Source organism: Zonotrichia leucophrys, unplaced genomic scaffold, assembly GCF_028769735.1.
Source record: "Zonotrichia leucophrys gambelii isolate GWCS_2022_RI unplaced genomic scaffold, RI_Zleu_2.0 Scaffold_34_1600103, whole genome shotgun sequence".
NCBI classification, from domain to species: domain Eukaryota; kingdom Metazoa; phylum Chordata; class Aves; order Passeriformes; family Passerellidae; genus Zonotrichia; species Zonotrichia leucophrys.
This window is the reverse complement of record NW_026992239.1, coordinates 1,061,620-1,081,575: the sequence shown is the minus strand read 5'-3', so window position 1 is coordinate 1,081,575 and position 19,956 is coordinate 1,061,620. Positions and strand designations below refer to the sequence as shown.

Genomic DNA, 19,956 nt, shown 5'->3' with positions numbered 1-19,956 from the left:
TCGGGGAGGGGGATCCCCCCTTTCCCCCCCCGCGGTCTCTGCCGCTTTTGGGGTGGGGGCGGTGATTTTGGGGTTCCCAAACCCCCCCCCAGGGACGGGAAAATTTGGAGATTTGGGGAGGGGGTCCCCTTTCTCCCCCCTCTTCCCCCCCCGCGGTCTCTGCGGTTTTTGGGGCGCGGCCGCTCTGGGCGCCACTTCCCCCTTTGCCCCCCCCCCCCCAGAATTGGGGACACCCCCCCCCCCGCCCCACCCTGGGACCCCCAAACTCCACCGGGGCCGGGGGCGATTCCCGCGCGCCCCCTCCCCAAATCCGGGCGCGTTTTGGGGTTCCCGGGGCGGGTTTGGGGAGGGGGCCGGGCGGGGCCGGGGACACCCCCGGACGGTGCCGCGGGCAGCGGCCGGGCCGGACCCGGTGGAACCGGTCCGGGACCCTCCCGGAGCCGCGCGGTGCCCGCCGCCCGCGGGACTCTCGCTCCAGCCGGTCCGACCGGTACCGGCCGCGGCCCCGCCCGCTCCTCCTCCTCCTGCTGCAGCTCCTCCTGGGCCTGGGGTTCCTTCCCATCTTTTCCCCATTTTTTCCTATTTTTCCCAATTTTTTTCCCAGTTTTTTTCCCAATTTTCCCCCCATTTTCTTCCCAATTTTTCCCAATTTCCTCCCTTTCCTCCCCCTTTTCCCCTCCTTTTCCCCTTTCCCCACATTTTCTCCCCATTCCCCCTCTCATTTTCCCCTCATTTCCCTCCTCTCTTCCCCATTTCCCCCCCATTCTACCCCCATTTCCCCCATTTTTTCCCCATTTTCCCCCATTTTCCCCCTTTATTTTTCCCGGTTTTTTCCCATTTCTCTCCGTTTTTTGGGAAGCTTTTCCTGGATTTACCTTTTCCAGGGAGGGTCCCCGGCCCCGCCCGGATTTGGGGAGGGGTCACAGCTCACGGGAGCCCCCAGACTTGGGTCTGGCCCCGAACGGGCGGGAAAAAATGGGGAAAAAGTGGGAAGAAAATGGGAAAAGTTGGAAAAATTGGGAAAAAATGGGGAGGCGGGGGAGGTGATTGGGGACCCCCCATTGGTGACAAAGTGACAGCGGGAGGTGACACCGGGGGGGGTGACACCGGTGACATCCCCTCCCCCCCCCGCCCGGTCCCTCTGCGGCTTTTTGGATGCGGGGGGGGGAGGGGGGGACACTAAAAATACCGCGGGGGGGGAGGGGAGGGGAGGGGGGGGCGCACGTGGTTTGCACCCCAAAAATAGCGCGGGGGCGCGGGGGGGCCGGCATTGCCCGGGGGGGACACTCGGAGCTGGGTCACCCATGGGGGGGGGACACGTGTGACCCCTCCCGCCGCGAGCAAATGGGTGAAACTGGTGAAAAAACGGTGGAAAATGGTGAAATTTGCGTTTTGTGGCTCATTCCCGGCGCGGGTGCCGCTCCCAGCGCTCGGGGCCGCTCTGAGTCACCCCCGGGCCCCCCCCGTGTCCCCCCCACCCCGCTCTGAGTCACCAACCCGTCCGGCCGGCACCGAGCGGAGCCTTCCAGAACCTTCCGGGCCCTGAGGGGGCGGGGGGACACCCCGGGGGGGGCACCGGGCAGCGCGACCCCCCCGTAAAGAGTGACACTGCCCCCCCCAAAGGTGTCACCAACCCCCCCCCCAAAATGTGTCACCGCCCCCCCGTCAGTGTCATCGCCCCCTCCCAAGTGTCACCACCTCCCCACCCCCCCGTGTCCCCCTCCCCGTTTTTTGGGGGGGTTTTGTGCAAAAAAAAAAAAAAAAAAAAAAAACGAAATTGTCTAAAAACTGAGAAATTTCCTCAAAATTTCAGGGTGGGGGTGGCAGGGCGCGGGGTGACTCGGTGACAAGGGAGAGGTGACAAGGGAGAGGTGACAAGGGAGAGGTGACAGGGACAGGTGACACCCCCCCACCCTGCCCCGCCCTTCCCGACCGGAATTCCCGCGAATCCCAAAAATTCCGCGGGCTCCGAGCGGGCCCTGGGGACATCGGGGGGGTCCCCAAAGTGTCCCCGGGGGTGTCCCCGCTGTCCCAGCGCTGTCCCCATGTCCCCGATGTCCCCCCTGATGTCCCCCCGTGTCCCCCCGTGTCCCCCCAGGCCGGGAGGTGTCACCGGAGCCGCCGCGAGGTTCCCGAGCGAGGCCCAAGGATTGCGGGGGCGGATCCGGCACCGGGACCCGCCAAGGTCAGCGCGGCCGAACCGGCCCTGCTCGGACCCCAGACCCAGTGTCCATCCCCAGAGCCGTGTCCAGACCCACCCTGACCCCAGAGCCTTGTCTGGCCCCAAACCCAGTGTCCATCCCCACACCCGGTGTCCGGCCACTGCCCTGACCCCACACCCAGTGTCCATCCCCAGACCCAGCGTCCATCCCCTCCTACAGACCCCAGACCCAGTGTCCCTCCCCACCCTGACCCCCAGACTCTGTATCCAGCCCCTGCCCCCATGTCCGGCCCCACCCTGTCCCCAAACCCTGTGTCCATCCCCTGCTCGGACCCCAGACCCAGTGTCCATCCCCAGAGCCGTGTCCGGCCACTGCCCTGACCCCATAGCTGTGTCCGGCCTCAGAGCCGTGTCCAGCCCCACCCTGTCCCCAAACCCTGTGTCCATCCCCTCTTCTTGACCCCCAGTGCCGTGTCCAGCCCCACCCTGACCCCTGCCCCCTGTCCTGGTGCAGATGGAGCCTGAGGAGACGCGGGAGCTGCTCCTGCCCAGCTGGACGGGCAGCGGCTCCCACGGCATCACCATCGCCCAGACCGACGACGGCGTCTTTGTGCGCCGCGTGCAGCAGAACTCGCCGGCCGCGCGCATGGGCGTGGTGCAGGAAGGTGGGCACGGCACACCTGGGGGCACACCTGGGCACACCCGGGGGCTGCACACACACCTGGGGGCTCGGGGCATGGCCGTGGTGCAGGAAGGTGGGCACACCTGGGGGCTCCCTGCACACCTGGGGGTACCTGGGGGCTCCACCCACACCTGGGGGCTCCACCCACACCTGGGCTGGTCTGGGAGCATCTCAGGAGCTTCTGGCTCTGTCCCCATGGATGGTGACCCCACGGTCACTCAGGTGGGCACAGGGGGGTCCATCCCAGTGTCCCCACCCCCCTGACCCGTCCCCTGCCCCCCTGTCCCCATGGGTGGTGACCCCGGTGTCCCCAGCCCCCTGACCCGTGTCCCCCCGTGTCCCCAGGCGATCAGATCGTCGGCGCCACCGTTTACTTTGACAAGCTGCCGTCGGGGGAGGCGGCGCAGCTGCTGCAGAGCCTGGGCCAGCACACGCTGGGGCTGCGGCTGCAGCGGCGCGGCGACCGCTCGCCCACGGCCGGACACGGCTGCGGCCATGCCTGCGGACACGCCGGACACGGCTGCGGTCAGCTGGAGCTGGTGCCCGGCAGCCCCGAGGTCGTGCTGGTGAGTGAGGAGGAGGAGGAGGAAGAAAGGAGGAGGATGGGGATGGGGATGAAGATAAGGATGGAGATGAGGTGATGAGGATGAGGATGGGAAAGAGGGTGAGGATGAGAATGAGGCTGAAAATAAGGATGAGAAGGAAGATGAGGACGAAGATAAGGGCATGGATGGGGTTGGGGATGAGGATGGGGATGACGAAGAGGATGATGATGATGCTGGGCCCATGGAAGCAGCACCATCCAGCCCTCACCATCACCATCTCCATGCCCCGCAGAGCGGCGATGACGAGGATGAGGAACAGGATGAGGATGAAGATGGGGATTAGGACAAGGACAGAAATGGGGATGGGGATGAAGATGGGGATGAGGATGAGGATGGGTACGGGCAGGCAGCACCATCCAGCTCTCACCATCACCATCCTCCCGCAGAGCGGCGATGACGAGGAGTACCGGCGCATCTACACCACCAAGATCAAGCCGCGGCTCAGGTCCGAGGAGGGCCCCGAGGCCGAGGGGACGCAGAGCAGAACCATCACGGTCACCCGCAGGGTCACCGCCTACACCGTGGACGTCTCCGGCCACGACGGCGACCTCGATGTCCACCTGCCCGTGACACCTGAGGGGCTTCACCTGAGCCAAATTCCTGCTGGAGAAACTGGAAAATGCCTGCCGGGCTGGAAGGGCGCCGGGGCCTCGCCACGGGTGGAGGCCAACGGACAGTTTGGAGAGCTGGACGGGTCACTGCACGTGGCCGGAGGGGCTCCGTGTCCCCACGGGGAGCTCGGCGGCTCCTCCTCCGTGGACGTGGGCAAAATCAAGATCCCGACGTTAAAAATCCCCAAATTTGGGGTCCAGGCCGGCGGTGAAGCTCCGGCCCCGCAGGTGGACGCTGGGGTGGACGTCACCTGCTCGCCCGCCCCGGTGCCACAGGTGGACGTGGCGGTCAAAGGTGCCACCAAGGTCCCCTCCCCTCCGCTGGACGTCCCCAGCATGGAGATCCCAACCACGGATGGCACCAAGGGGAAAATCAAAATCCCGCACTTGACCTTCCCCAAATTCACCGCGCAGGGTGACGGCAATGCCACCGTGGATGTCCCCAAGGGCGTGGCCGTCCCCAAGGGCGTGGCCGGCCCCGAGGTGGCCCTGGAGGGAGAATGGAAAGGCCCCACCTTCAAGAAGGTGGAAACGCCCCAAATTTCGCTGTCGGACGTGAACCTGAACCTGAGGGGCCCCAGAGGGGAAGGGGACCCCAAAGGACTCAGCCCCAAGGGGCTCCAGGTGGACCTGAAGGGGCCCCAGGTGGACGTGGCCGGGCCTGGGGGTGGCCTGAAGGGCGTGGAGATGGACATGGGCGTGAAGGGGCCGAAGGGAGGAGTGGACGTGGACGTGCCCACCCTGGGGGGTGAATTGAGGGGGCCACAACTGGACCTGAAAGGGCCCCAGATTGGGGTGGAGGTGCCCGGAATGGACATCAAAGGCCCCGAGATGGGCATCAAGACCCCCCAAGTGTCCGTCCCCGACGTCGACCTGAGCCTCAAGGGGCCCGGAGTGAAGGGAAATGTGGATGTTTCTGCTCCAAAACTGGAAGGGGAGCTGAAGGGCCCTGGGCTGGACGTCAAAGGCCCCAAAGTGGAGGTGGGGAGCCCAGAAATGGAGATCCAGGGCCCCGAGGGAAAACTGAGGTTCCCCAAGCTGAAAATGCCCAAATTTGGGGTGAAGGGAGAGACCCCCAGTGCCGAGGTGACCCTTCCCAAAGGGGGGGTGGACGTCTCCTGCCCCAAGGTGGACGTCAGCGTCCCGAGCGTGGACATCAAGGGCCCCAAGGTGGACGTTGAAGCACCTGAAGTGGACGTGCACGGCCCCGAGGGGAAATTCAAGATGCCCAAATTTAAAATGCCCAAATTTGGGATGCCTGGGGTCAAGGCAGAAGGTCCAGAGCTGGACGTGAACCTCCCAAAGGGCAGCGTGGAGGTGTCCGGCCCCAAGGTGGACGTTGAGGGGCCGAGTTTGGACATCCAGGCCCCCAAAATCTCCGTGCCGGACGTCGAGCTGACCCTGAACGGTGCCAAGGCCAGCGGCGACCTGGACGTGTCCGTGCCGGGTTTGAAGGGCCCCGAGCTGGACATCAAAGGCCCCAAAGTCGAGGTTGAAGCCCCAGATTTGGACGTCCAAGGGCCCGAGGGCAAACTGAAGTTCCCCAAGATGAAAATGCCGAAATTTGGGGTGAAGGGAGAGAGCCCCGAGCTCGAGGTGACCCTTCCCAAAGGGGCGGTGGACGTTTCGGGTCCCGATGTCACAGTCGAGGTTCCCCACGTGGACCTGAAGGGCCCCAAGGTGAAGGTGCCCGAGGTGGGCATCAGAACCCCCCAGATCTCCATGCCCGACATCGACCTGAGCCTCAAAGGGCCCAAAGTCAAGGCAGATTTGGACGTTTCAGCCCCAAAACTGGAAGGGGAGCTGAAAACCCCCGGGCTGGACCTCAAAGGCCCCAAAGTTGAGGTTGAAGCCCCAAATTTGGATGTTCAAGGGCCTGAGGGCAAACTGAAGTTCCCCAAGATGAAAATGCCCAAATTTGGGGTGAAGGGAGAGAGCCCCGAGCTCGAGGTGACCCTTCCCAAAGGGGGGGTGGACATTTCTGCCCCCAAGGTGGACATTTCTGCCCCAGGGGTGGACATTTCTGCTCCCAAGATGGACATTTCTGCCCCCAAGATGGACATCGACGTACCCAGTGTGAACATGGAAGGGCCGGAGGTCAAAGGGAAAGGCCTCAAGTTCAAAATGCCCGAACTCAACGTTCAGACCCCAAAACTCTCCATGCCTGATGTGGATCTGGGCTTGAAGGCCCCAAAACTCAAAGGGGACCTCGGAATCTCTGGGCTGAAGGGCCCAAAAATGGACGTGAAAGGCCCCAAGGTGGACGTGGAAAGTGCCAAAATTGACGTGAAAGGTCCCAGGTTGGATGTGGAAGGTCCCAAGGTGGACGTGGACGTGCCCGAGGTGGACTTGGAGTGTCCAGAAGGGAAGGTGAAAGGTCCCAAATTCCGGATGCCCAAACTCAACATCAAATCCCCCAAAATCTCGATGCCAGACGTGGATTTGAACCTGAAGGGACCCAAAGTGAAGGGAGACGTGGACGTGTCCCTCCCCAAGGTGGAAGGGGAGTTGAAAGCTCCAGAAGTGGATATTAAAGGGCCGAAGGTGGACGTGGAGGTGCCCGGCGTGGATTTGGAGGGGCCCGAGGGGAAGATCAAAGGGCCCAAGTTCAAGATGCCTGAGATGCACATCAAGACCCAGAAGATCTCCTTGCCCGACGTGGACATCAACCTCAAGGGCCCCAAGGTCAGGAGCGACGTGGACGTGTCCCTGCCAAAGCTCGAGGGTGACCTGAAGGGCCCTGAACTGGACATCAAAGGCCCCAAGGTGGACATTGAGGCACCGGATGTGGGCATTCATGGTCCAGAAGGAAAATTCAAGATGCCCAAGTTCAAAATGCCCAAATTTGGGATGTCTGGGGTCAAAGCAGAAGGTCCTGAGGTGGACGTGAACCTCCCGACAGGAAACCTGGATGTGTCCGGCCCCAAGGTGGACATTGAAGGTCCAGAGGTGGACGTGGAGCTGCCAGAGGGGAAGGTGAAGGGCCCCAAGTTCAAGATGCCCGAGATGCATTTTAAGACTCCCAAGATCTCCATGCCTGACATTGACCTGAACCTCAAAGGCCCCAAATTGAAGGGTGACGTTGATGTCTCTGCCCCAAAGCTGGAGGGTGACCTGAAAGCCCCAGACATCGACATCAAAGGTCCCAAAGTGGACATTGAGGCACCCGACGTGGACATTCATGGTCCAGAGGGGAAATTCAAGATGCCCAAATTCAAGATGCCCAAATTTGGGCTGAAGGGAGAAGGCCCCGAGGTGGACGTGAACCTCCCAAAAGGAGACCTGGATGTGTCCGGCCCCAAGGTGGACGTTGAGATGCCGAGTGTGGACATTGAGGGCCCAGAGGGGAAGATCAAAGGCCCCAAGTTCAAGATGCCCGAGATGCACATCAAGGCCCCCAAGATCTCCATGCCTGATGTTGATTTCAACCTGAAAGGGCCCAAAGTCAAGGGGGACATCGATCTTTCTGCTCCAAACCTGGAGGGTGACCTGAAGGGTCCTGAAATGGACATCAAGGGCCCCAAAGTGGATATTGAGGCACCTGATGTGGACATTCACGGTCCAGAAGGAAAATTCAAGATGCCCAAATTCAAGATGCCCAAATTTGGGCTGAAGGGAGAAAGCCCCGAGGTGGACGTGAACCTCCCAAAAGGAGACCTGGATGTGTCCGGCCCCAAGGTGGACATTGAAGGTCCAGATGTGGACGTGGAGCTGCCAGAGGGGAAGATCAAAGGCCCCAAGTTCAAGATGCCCGAGATGCATTTTAAGACCCCCAAGATCTCCATGCCCGACATTGATTTGAATCTCAAAGGCCCCAAACTGAAGGGGGACGTTGATGTTTCCCTTCCCAAAGTTGAAGGAGACCTGAAGGCCCCAGACATCGACATCAAGGGCCCCAAAGTCGATGTTGATCTCCCCGATGTGGAGCTGGAAGGGCCCGAGGGGAAGATCAAAGGCCCCAAGTTCAAGATGCCCGAGATGCACATCAAGGCCCCCAAGATCTCCATGCCTGATGTTGATTTCAACCTCAAAGGCCCCAAAGTCAAAGGTGATGTGGACGTGTCCCTTCCAAAGCTGGAGGGTGACCTGAAGGCCCCAGACATCGACATCAAGGGCCCCAAAGTGGACATTGAGGCACCCGATGTGGACATTCATGGCCCAGAAGGAAAGTTCAAGATGCCCAAATTCAAGATGCCCAAATTTGGGCTGAAGGGAGAAGCCCCCGAGGTGGATGTGAACCTCCCAAAAGGAAACCTGGACGTTTCCGGCCCCAAGGTGGACATTGAAGGTCCAGAGGTGGACATTGATCTCCCAGAGGGGAAGGTGAAGGGTCCCAAGTTCAAGATGCCCGAGATGAACATCAAGCCCCCCAAGATCTCCATGCCCGACTTCGATCTCAACCTGAAGGGCCCCAAACTGAAGGGAGATGTGGATGTGTCCGTCCCGAAAATCGAGGGAGATCTGAAGGCCCCAGACATCGACATCAAAGGCCCCAAGGTCGATGTTGATCTCCCCAATGTGGAGCTGGAAGGGCCCGAGGGGAAGATCAAAGGCCCCAAGTTTAAGATGCCCGAGATGAACATCAAGGCCCCCAAGATCTCCATGCCCGACATCGACCTCAACCTGAAGGGCCCCAAGGTCAAGGGGGGCGTTGATGTCTCCGTCCCCAAGTTGGAAGGAGACCTGAAGGGCCCTGAACTGGACATCAAAGGCCCCAAAGTGGACATTGAGGCACCCGATGTGGACATTCATGGCCCAGAAGGAAAGTTCAAGATGCCCAAGTTCAAAATGCCCAAATTTGGGATGCCCGGGGTCAAGGCAGAAGGTCCTGAGGTGGACGTGAACCTCCCGACAGGAAACCTGGATGTGTCCGGCCCCAAGGTGGACATTGAAGGTCCAGAGGTGGACGTGGAGCTGCCAGAAGGGAAGATCAAAGGCCCCAAGTTCAAGATGCCCGAGATGAACATCAAAGCCCCCAAAATCTCCATGCCTGACATCGACCTGAACCTGAAAGGTCCCAAGGTCAAGGGGGGCGTTGATGTCTCCGTCCCCAAGTTGGAAGGAGACCTGAAGGGCCCTGAACTGGACATCAAAGGCCCCAAAGTGGACATTGAGGCACCCGATGTGGACATTCATGGCCCAGAAGGAAAGTTCAAGATGCCCAAGTTCAAAATGCCCAAATTTGGGATGCCCGGGGTCAAGGCAGAAGGTCCTGAGGTGGACGTGAACCTCCCGACAGGAAACCTGGATGTGTCCGGCCCCAAGGTGGACATTGAAGGTCCAGAGGTGGACGTGGAGCTGCCAGAAGGGAAGATCAAAGGCCCCAAGTTCAAGATGCCCGAGATGAACATCAAAGCCCCCAAAATCTCCATGCCTGACATCGACCTGAACCTGAAAGGTCCCAAAGTCAAGGGGGGCGTTGATGTCTCCGTCCCTAAGTTGGAGGGCGACCTGAAGGGTCCAGATGTGAACATTAAAGGTCCCAAGCTGGATGTGGACGTTCCTGAGGTGGACGTTGAAGGTCCCGAGGGGAAGTGGAAGGGACCCAAGCTCAAGATGCCCGAGATGAACATCAAGGCGCCAAAGTTTTCTCTGCCTGATGTCGACCTGCACGTGAAAGGTCCCAAAGTGAAGGGAGACGTGGACGTGTCTGCCCCAAAGATAGAAGGTGACATGAAAGTGCCGGATCTGGAGTTGAAAGGACCCAAAGTGGACGTGGATGTGCCCGACGTGGAGCTGGAGGGCCCCGAGGGGAAGATCAAAGGCCCCAAGTTCAAGATGCCCGAGATGCACTTCAAGGCCCCCAAGATCTCCATGCCTGACTTCGATCTCAACCTGAAGGGCCCCAAAGTGAAGGGAGATGTGGATGTGTCCGCCCCGAAAATCGAGGGAGATCTGAAGGCCCCGGATGTCGACATCAAAGGCCCCAAGGTCGATGTGGAGCTCCCCGACATCGACCTGGAGTGTCCCGAGGGGAAGATCAAAGGTCCCAAGTTCAAGATGCCCGAAATGCATTTCAAAACCCCCAAGATCTCCATGCCTGACATTGATCTCAACCTGAAGGGCCCCAAACTGAAGGGGGATGTGGACATTTCTGCCCCAAAACTGGAGGGTGACCTGAAGGGCCCAGACGTGGACATCAAAGGTCCCGATGTGGACATTGATCTCCCCGAGGGGAAGGTGAAGGGCCCCAAGTTCAAGATGCCTGAGATGCACTTCAAGGCCCCCAAGATCTCCATGCCTGACTTTGATCTGAATCTGAAGGGCCCCAAGGTCAAAGGCGACGTCGATGTGTCCGTGCCGAAGCTCGAAGGGGACCTGAAAGGGCCGGAGGTGTCACTGAAAGGTCCAAAAGTGGACGTTGAGGTTCCTGACGTGGAGCTGGAGTGTCCAGAGGGGAAGATCAAAGGCTCCAAGTTCAAGATGCCCGAGATGCACATCAAGGCCCCCAAGATCTCCATGCCCGACGTTGATTTCAACCTGAAAGGCCCCAAGGTCAAGGGGGACATCGATGTTTCTGCTCCCAAGCTTGAAGGGGACCTGAAGGGGCCTGAACTGGACGTCAAAGGCCCCAAAGTTGATGTCAACCTCCCTGACGTTGACCTGGAGTGTCCTGAGGGGAAACTGAAGGGCCCCAAGTTCAAAATGCCTGAGATGCACTTCAAGGCCCCCAAGATCTCCATGCCTGACATTGACCTGAACCTGAAGGGCCCCAAATTAAAGGGAGATGTCGATGTCTCTGCTCCAAAGCTTGAGGGAGACTTGAAAGCCCCAGACATTGACATCAAAGGTCCCAAAGTCAATGTGGACCTCCCGGACGTGGAGCTGGAGTGTCCCGAGGGGAAGATCAAAGGCCCCAAGTTCAAGATGCCTGAGATGCACATCAAGGCCCCCAAGATCTCCATGCCTGATGTTGATTTCAACCTGAAGGGCCCCAAAATCAAAGGGGACATTGATGTCTCGGCTCCCAAGCTGGAGGGTGACCTGAAAGCCCCAGACATCGACATCAAAGGTCCCAAAGTGGACATTGAGGCACCCGACTTGGACATTCACGGGCCTGAGGGGAAATTCAAGATGCCCAAGTTCAAGATGCCCAAATTTGGGCTGAAGGGAGAAGGCCCCGAGGTGGACGTGAACCTCCCAAAAGGAGACCTGGATGTGTCCGGCCCCAAGGTGGACGTTGAGATGCCGAGTGTGGACATTGAGGGGCCAGAGGGGAAGGTGAAGGGCCCCAAGTTCAAGATGCCTGAGATGCATTTTAAGACCCCCAAAATCTCCATGCCTGACATCGACCTGAACCTGAAGGGCCCCAAGGTCAAGGGCGATGTCGCTGTTTCTCTTCCCAAAGTGGAAGGGGACCTCAAGGGGCCCGAACTGGACATCAAGGGTCCCAAAGTCAATGTGGACCTCCCCGATGTGGAGCTGGAAGGGCCCGAGGGGAAGATCAAAGGCCCCAAGTTCAAGATGCCTGAGATGCACATCAAGGCACCCAAGTTCTCCATGCCCGACGTTGACTTTGGCTTCAAAGGCCCTAAGGTCAAGGGCGACATGGACGTGTCCCTTCCAAAGCTGGAGGGTGAACTGAAGGGGCCTGAACTGGACATCAAGGGTCCCAAAGTGGACGTTGATGTTCCAGACATGGACATTCACGGCCCAGAAGGAAAAATAAAATTCCCCAAGTTCAAAATGCCCAAATTTGGGATGCCAGGGGTCAAGGTAGAAGGCCCCGAGGTGGACATGAACCTCCCAACAGGAAACCTGGATGTGTCCGGCCCCAAGGTGGACATTGAAGGTCCAGATGTGGACATTGACCTCCCTGAGGGGAAGGTGAAGGGCCCCAAGTTCAAGATGCCTGAGATGCACATCAAGGCCCCCAAGATCTCCATGCCCGACGTTGATTTCAACCTGAAAGGCCCCAAACTGAAAGGAGACATCGATGTCTCTGCTCCAAAACTCGAGGGAGACCTGAAAGCCCCAGACATCGACATCAAAGGCCCCAAAGTCGATGTGGATCTCCCCGACATTGATTTAGAAGGGCCTGAGGGGAAGATCAAAGGCCCCAAGTTCAAGATGCCCGAGATGCACATCAAGGCCCCCAAATTCTCCATGCCCGACGTAGACTTCAGCCTGAAGGGCCCCAAAGTCAAGGGTGACATCGACGTCTCTGTCCCCAAGCTGGAAGGTGACCTGAAAGGCCCAGAACTGGACATCAAGGGTCCCAAAGTTGACATTGAAGCACCCGATGTGGACATTCATGGCCCTGAAGGAAAAATAAAGTTCCCCAAGTTCAAAATGCCCAAATTTGGGATGCCTGGGGTCAAGGCAGAAGGTCCTGAGGTGGACGTGGACCTCCCGACAGGAAACCTGGATTTGTCTGGTCCCAAGGTGGACATTGAAGGTCCAGAGGTGGATGTGGAGCTGCCAGAGGGGAAGGTGAAGGGCCCCAAGTTCAAGATGCCCGAGATGCACATCAAGGCCCCCAAGATCTCCATGCCTGACATCGACTTCAACGTCAAAGGCCCCAAACTGAAAGGAGATGTTGATGTTTCTGCTCCAAAACTCGAGGGAGACCTGAAAGCCCCAGACATCGACATCAAGGGCCCCAAAGTCGATGTTGATCTCCCTGATGTTGATTTGGAAGGGCCAGAGGGGAAGATCAAAGGTCCTAAGTTCAAGATGCCCGAGATGCACATCAAGGCCCCCAAGATCTCCATGCCCGACGTTGACTTTAGCCTCAAAGGCCCCAAAGTCAAGGGTGACATCGATGTCTCTGTCCCCAAGCTGGAGGGTGACCTGAAGGGCACTGAACTGGACATCAAAGGCCCCAAAGTGGACATTGAAGCACCCGACGTGGACATTCACGGCCCAGAAGGGAAAATCAAAATGCCCAAGTTCAAGATGCCCAAATTTGGCTTTTCTGGGCCCAAAGTGGAAGGCCCCGAGGTGGACGTGAACCTTGCTGAGGCCGAGGTCAACATTTCGGGTCCAAAAGTCGATGTTTCTGTCCCCGAGCTGGACATTGAGGGCCCCGAGGGGAAACTGAAGGGGCCCAAGCTGAAGAAGCCAGAGCTGCAGTTCAACGTTCCCAAGATCTCCATGCCCGACATTGACCTCAACCTGAAGGGCCCCAAACTCAAAGGTGACCTCGATGCTTCTCTGCCCAAGGTGGAGGGTGAGCTGAAGGGCCCCAAAGTGGACATCAAAGGGCCGGAGCTGGAGCTGGAGGGGCCAAAGGTGGACCTGGAAGGAAAAGCTAAAAAATCCAGGTTTAAACTTCCCAAGTTTGGCTTTTCTGGCCCAAAAGTTCAGAGCCCCGAGGTGGATGTGAAGGTTAAAAAGCCTGAGGTGGAGCTGTCTGGCCCCAAAGTCGAGGTCCAGGGTCTGGATTTGGACGTGCAGGGAAAATCCAAGGGCTCCAAATTCAAAATGCCTTTTCTGAACATTTCTTCACCCAAAATGTCGATGCCGGACGTGGAGCTGAACCTGAAGGGGCACAAGATGAAGGGGGAGTTTGACCTGTCCACCCCCAAACTGGAGGGGGAGCTGAAGGGTCCTGAGGTGGACATCAAGGGCCCCAAGGTCAACATCGAGGCCCCCGACATGGACATTCACGGCCCGGAGGGGAAAATCAAAATGCCCAAGTTCAAAATGCCCAAATTTGGTGTTCCTGGGTTCAAAGGGGAGGGGCCAGAGGTGGACGTGAACCTGCCCACAGGAGAACTGGATGTGTCCGGTCCTAAAGTGGACATTGAAGGTCCAGAGGTGGACATTGAGGGGCCAGAGGGGAAGATCAAAGGGCCCAAGTTCAAGATGCCCGAGATGAACATCAAGGCCCCCAAGATCTCCATGCCCGACATCGACCTGAACCTGAAGGGCCCCAAGGTCAAGGGGGACGTGGACGTGTCCCTGCCCCAGGTGGACCTGAAGGGACCCAAGGTGGACGTGGAGGTTCCTGACGTCGACATCGAGGGTCCGAAAGGGAAAATCAAAGGCCCCAAATTCAAAATGCCCGAGATGAACATCAAAGCCCCCAACCTGTCCATGCCAGACCTGGACCTCAACCTGAAAGGTCCCAAGGTCAAAGGGGGAGTGGACGTCGATCTGTCCGCACCAAAAATCGAGGGAGACCTGAATTTGCCGGACGTCGACATCAAAGGCCCCAAGGTGGACTTTGAAGCGCCAGAGGTGGACATTGAGGGCCCTGAAGGGAAGATCAAAGGCCCCAAGTTCAAGATGCCTGAGATGCACATCAAGGCCCCCAAGATCTCCATGCCTGATGTTGATTTCAACCTGAAGGGCCCCAAAATCAAAGGGGACATTGATGTCTCAGCTCCCAAGCTGGAGGGTGACCTGAAAGCCCCAGACATCGACATCAAGGGCCCCAAAGTCGATGTTGACCTCCCCGACGTTGATTTGGAAGGGCCCGAGGGGAAGATCAAAGGCCCCAAGTTCAAGATGCCCGAGATGAACATCAAGGCCCCCAAAATCTCCATGCCCGACATCGACCTCAACCTGAAGGGCCCCAAAGTCAAAGGTGATGTGGACGTGTCCCTTCCAAAGCTGGAGGGTGACCTGAAGGGTCCTGAAATGGACATCAAGGCCCCCAAAGTGGACATTGAGGCACCCGATGTGGACGTTCACGGTCCAGAGGGGAAATTCAAGATGCCCAAGTTCAAGATGCCCAAATTTGGGCTGAAGGGAGAAGCCCCCGAGGTGGACGTGAACCTCCAAAAAGGAGACCTGGATGTGTCCGGCCCCAAGGTGGACATTGAAGGTCCAGATGTGGACGTGGAGCTGCCAGAGGGGAAGATCAAAGGCCCCAAGTTCAAGATGCCCGAGATGCATTTTAAGACCCCCAAGATCTCCATGCCCGACATTGATTTGAATCTCAAAGGCCCCAAACTGAAGGGGGACGTTGATGTTTCCCTTCCCAAAGTTGAAGGAGACCTGAAGGCCCCAGACATCGACATCAAGGGCCCCAAGGTCGATGTTGATCTCCCCGACGTTGATTTAGAAGGGCCCGAGGGGAAGATCAAAGGCCCCAAGTTCAAGATGCCCGAGATGCACATCAAGGCCCCCAAGATCTCCATGCCTGATGTTGATTTCAACCTCAAGGGCCCCAAAGTCAAGGGTGACATCGACATCTCTGTCCCTAAACTTGAAGGTGACCTGAAGGGCCCTGATATTGACATCAAGGGCCCCAAAGTGGACGTTGATGTGCCAGACGTGGACATTCACGGCCCGGAAGGGAAAATCAAAATGCCCAAGTTCAAGATGCCCAAATTTGGCTTTTCTGGTCCCAAAGTGGAAGGCCCCGAGGTGGACGTGAGCCTACCCACAGGAAACCTGGATGTTTCCGGCCCCAAGGTGGACATTGAAGGTCCAGAGGTGGACATTGATCTCCCAGAGGGGAAGGTGAAGGGTCCCAAGTTCAAGATGCCCGAGATGAACATCAAGGCCCCCAAGATCTCCATGCCCGACCTCGACCTGAACCTGAAGGGCCCCAAGGTCAAGGGTGACGTGGACGTGTCCCTGCCCAGCGTGGAGGGAGAGCTGAAAGGGCCCGAGGTCAGCGTCACCGGCCCCGAGGTGGCCATCGACAGCCCCGAGGGCAAATTCAAACTGCCCAAGTTCAAGATGCCCAAATTCTCCATGCCGGGGTTCAAGGGCGACGGGGTGGACGCTGACCTGACCCTCCCCAAGGGCGACGTGGCCATTTCGGGCCCCAGCGTGGACCTGGAGGCTCCTGAGCTGAGCGTGGACGGGAAAGCCAAAGGTCCCAAATTCTCCATGCCCGAGATGCACATCAAGGCCCCCAAGATCTCCATGCCCGACGTCGACTTCAACCTGAAGGGCCCCAAACTGAAGGGGGACGTTGATGTTTCCCTTCCTAAAGTTGAAGGAGACCTGAAGGCCCCAGACATCGACATCAAGGGCCCCAAAGTCGATGTTGATCTCCCCGATGTGGAGCTGGAAGGGCCTGAGGGGAAGATCAAAGGTCCCAAGTTCAAGATGCCCGAGATGCACATCAAGGCCCCCAAGATCTCCATGCCTGATGTTGATTTCAACCTGAAGGGCCCCAAAGTCAAGGGTGACATCGACGTCTCTGTCCCCAAGCTGGAGGGTGACCTGAAGGCCCCAGACATCGACATCAAAGGCCCCAAGGTGGACATTGAGGCACCAGACGTGGACATTCACGGGCCTGAGGGGAAATTCAAGATGCCCAAATTTAAGATGCCCAAATTTGGGATGTCTGGGGTCAAGGCAGAAGGCCCCGAGGTGGACGTGAACCTCCCAAAAGGAGACCTGGATGTGTCCGGCCCCAAGGTGGACATTGAGATGCCGAGTGTGGACATTGAGGGCCCAGAGGGGAAGATCAAAGGCCCCAAGTTCAAGATGCCCGAGATGCACATCAAGGCCCCCAAAATCTCCATGCCCGACGTCGATTTCAACCTGAAGGGCCCCAAAATCAAGGGTGACATAGACGTCTCTGCCCCGAAGCTGGAGGGGAACCTGCAGTGCCCAGATGTTGACCTCAAGGGCCCCAGGGTGGACATTCAGGCCCCAGACGTGACCCTGGAAGGGCCCAAGGTGAAGATGCCCGAGATTCACGTCAAGACCCCCCAGATCTCTATGCCCGACATTGACCTGAACCTGAAGGGGCTGAAGGTCAAAGGTGATGCTGATCTGCATGGCCCCAAGCTCGAGGGGGGCCTCAAGGGGCCCGATCTGGACATCAAAGGCCCCAAGGTGGACATCGAGGGCCCCGCGGTTGACGTCGATGGTCTGGAGGGGAAGGTGAAGTTGCCCAAAATGAAAATGCCCAAATTTGGCTTGAAGGGCGAAGGCCCCGAGGTGGACGTGAACCTGCCCAAGGCCGAGGTGGATCTGTCTGGGCCCAAGGTCGATCTCAGCCTGCCAGAGGTCAATGTTGAAGGTTCGGAGGGCAAAGTGAAAGGGCCTAAACTGAAAATGCCCGAAATGCACGTGAACGTCCCCAAAATCTCCATGCCCGAGATAGACTTGAACCTGAAAGGCCACAAAACGAAGGGCGGCTTTGACATTTCCACCCCCAAGGTGGAAGGTCACCTGAAGGGCCCCGAGGTCGACCTCAAAGGCCCAGAATTTGGGGTGAAAGGCCCAGAATTTGGGGTCAAAGGCCCTGAAGTTGACGTTGAATGTCCCGATGTGAACGTGGAGGTCCCAGAAGCCAACATCAAAGCTCCCAAGTTCAAAAAGTCCAAATTTGGGTTCGGCATGAAGGCCCCCAAGGCCGAGGTGGATTTACCCGAGGCGGAGCTGAGCGTGGAGTCCCCCGAGGCCCACCTGGCCACCAAAGGCAAGAAGAGCAAGTTCAAGATGCCCAAAATCCACATGAGCGGCCCCAAAGTGAAGGGCAAGAAGGGCGCGTTCGAGGTGAGCGCGGCCGGGGCCGAGCTGGACGCGGAGCTCAGCGGCCCCGACGTCGCCGCGGGCGGAAGCGCCGCCGTGAAATCCCCCAAGGGCAAGAAACCCATGTTTGGGAAGATCTCCTTCCCGGACGTCGAGTTCGACCTGAAATCACACAAATTCCGCGGGGAGGCCCCGAAAGTCGAGGGCGATCTGGAGGCCAAGGGCGACCTCAAGGGCGACCTCAACGTGGACGTGGAGGGCCCTGAGGTGAACCTGAAGAGCCCAAAATTGAAACTGCCCGGGGTCCAGGTGGGCGCGGGGGACGTGAAGGTCGGGGGGGAGCTGAAGGGCCCCGCCGGGGTCGGCGTCGAGGTGAAAGGACCAAAGGTGAAAGGTGAGGTTGGCGTGGGCGGAGCACAACTGGAAGGTCCCGAGGTCAGCCTGGGGTGGCCCAAGGAGGGCAGAGCGGGGCTGGGGCTGGAAGTGCCGGACGTGAGCTCGGAGCTGGACGTGAAGCTCAAAGGGCCCCAGATCTCTGGAGCTGAGCTGGAGGGGAACCTGAAAGGACCAAAACTAAAGGGAGATTTGGACATTTCGGGCTCCGTGGAAGGGCCTGGCGTGGGCCTGGACCTCGGCGGCCTCGGGGGCAAGGTGAAGCTGCCCACGGTGAAGACCCCGACTCTGGAGGTCCAGAGGGGCGGCCCCTGCTCCGTCCAGTCCCCGGGGGCCGGCCTGGACCTCCAGGGGCCCTCGCTGGACGTGTCCGGCCTGGATGTGGATGTCAGCGCGAAAGGACCAAAGGTGAAAGGAGAGGTGGGCGATGCCGGGTTTGAGATTCTGGGGGGCACCATCAAGCTGCCCTCGCTGAAGCTGCCCCAGTTCAGCATCGCCAGCCCCGGCGGGGACGCGGGGGTCGCTCTGGAGGGCCCCCAGGTCAAGGGGGCGCTGGAAGGCCCCGAGGTGGAGCTGAAAGGGCCGAAATTCTCCTCGCCGGACGCCGACCTGAGGCTGAAAGGACCAAACGTGGACGTGGCCAGTGACATCAAAGGGTCAAAGGTCAGCGTGGACGCCCCTCACGGAGGGGTCAACGTCCACCTGGAGGCTCCGGCCATGGAAGTGTCCGGCTCGGGGCTGAACCTCAACGTGAAGGGGCCGAAGGTCAAAGGCGGCGTTGAGGCCACGCCGCCGTCGGTCAGCGCCGCTTCCGGAACGTTCCACGCCTCCTGCCCGAGGCTGGGCGCCGAGGGCGGGCAGGTCAAGGTGTCCTTCCCCAAGCTCCGCATGCCCAAATTCGTCTTCTCAGAGCCCGAGCCCAAGGGCCGCGAGGTCGGCGTGGACGTCGAGTTCCCCGAGGCCGAGCCGGACGAGGCCGAGGCGCGGCTCAAGAGATCCAAGATCAAGATGCCCAAGTTCAACTTCTCCAAGCAGAAAGGCCGGGCTGGCGGTGGTGGCATCACCCCGGGGTCCCCCGAGGCCGTGTCCGGCTCCGTGTCCGGCTCCATGCCCGGCTCCGTGCCCGGCTCCGTGTCCGGCTCCAAGGGCAGCCTGGAGGGCGAGCTGGAGGCCGAGGCGCCCGCGGGCAAGGCCAAGTTCTCGCTGTTCCGCGGCAAGAAGGCGCGGCCGCGCTCGTCGTCCTTCAGCGAGGCCGAGCCCGAGGGCGCCCGGCAGCCCCGCGGCAAATTCGGGACCTTCGGGGGCATCGGCTCCAAGGGCAAGGGCAGCTACGAGGTGACCCCCGGGCACGAGGCCGCGGCGCCGCCGCCCCAGCCCGCCCGGCTCTCGTCGTCGTCGTCGTCGTCCGAGGGCGGCGCCCGCGCCGGGGTCCGGCTGCCCGGGCTGGAGCTGGCCGTGGCCAAACGCAAGGAGTGACCGCCCGCGGGGTCAGGAGTGACCACTGGGGGAGTGACCACCACCTGGAGATCATGAGTGACCACCTGGGATCCCCACCAGGAGGTCATGAGTGACCCCTGCAGTGGTCAGCAGTGACCCCTGAGTGGTCAGCAGTGACCCCGGGGGGCGGTTGTACATAGCCCTGCCCCGAGGGACCCCCACATGTACAGAGGGGGGGGAGGGGCTGGGGGTCCCCCCTGCCCCCGGATTTTGGGCTCCCTACCCCCCCCATGCCAAGAGCTTCTTCTCTCTCATTTATCTTTTTTTTCTTTTTTTCTTCTTTTTTTTTTTTTATATTTTTATTGGGGTTTATTTTTGTGTCCCGTGTTTTATTCCTCCCTCCTCTCCCCCAAATATTTTCAGTGTTCGGTTCATGGAAATTAATTTTTTTTTTCTCTGTTTAAAACTTTTTTTTGGCTTTTTTCTTTTTTTTTTTCTTTTTTGTTTTTTTGCGGGGCTGGAGGTTCTGCTGGGTCGATGGACTTATTCAAAATTTGGGGTTTTTTTTAGTTTGCGAAAGAAATGAAACCAAAACTGTGGATTTTTTATCAAAAAACCAACCTGAACTGTGGATTTTTTACTAAAAAAGTAACCCAAACTGTGAATTTTTTATTT

General features: G+C 59.1%; 1 protein-coding gene across 2 annotated transcripts in view; it reads left to right on the top strand.

Annotated features, from left to right (window-relative positions):
* Window positions 1-19,704, top strand: part of AHNAK (AHNAK nucleoprotein) — a 22,885-nt gene extending 3,181 nt beyond the window's left edge. Inside the window, exons 2-6 of one of the 2 annotated variants that reach the window (XM_064737008.1) lie at window positions 2,099-2,185; window positions 2,676-2,826; window positions 3,189-3,409; window positions 3,835-9,073; window positions 9,380-19,704. In XM_064737008.1, coding sequence (XP_064593078.1) covers window positions 2,676-2,826; window positions 3,189-3,409; window positions 3,835-9,073; window positions 9,380-19,320 — 15,552 coding nt within the window. In that variant the 5' untranslated portion in view covers window positions 2,099-2,185 and the 3' untranslated portion in view covers window positions 19,321-19,704. Of the gene's footprint in view, window positions 1-2,098; window positions 2,186-2,675; window positions 2,827-3,188; window positions 3,410-3,834 lie in introns of both variants that reach the window. The other variant, XM_064737006.1, reaches the window with a different exon arrangement.
* The last annotated feature ends 252 nt before the right edge of the window (window positions 19,705-19,956 follow it).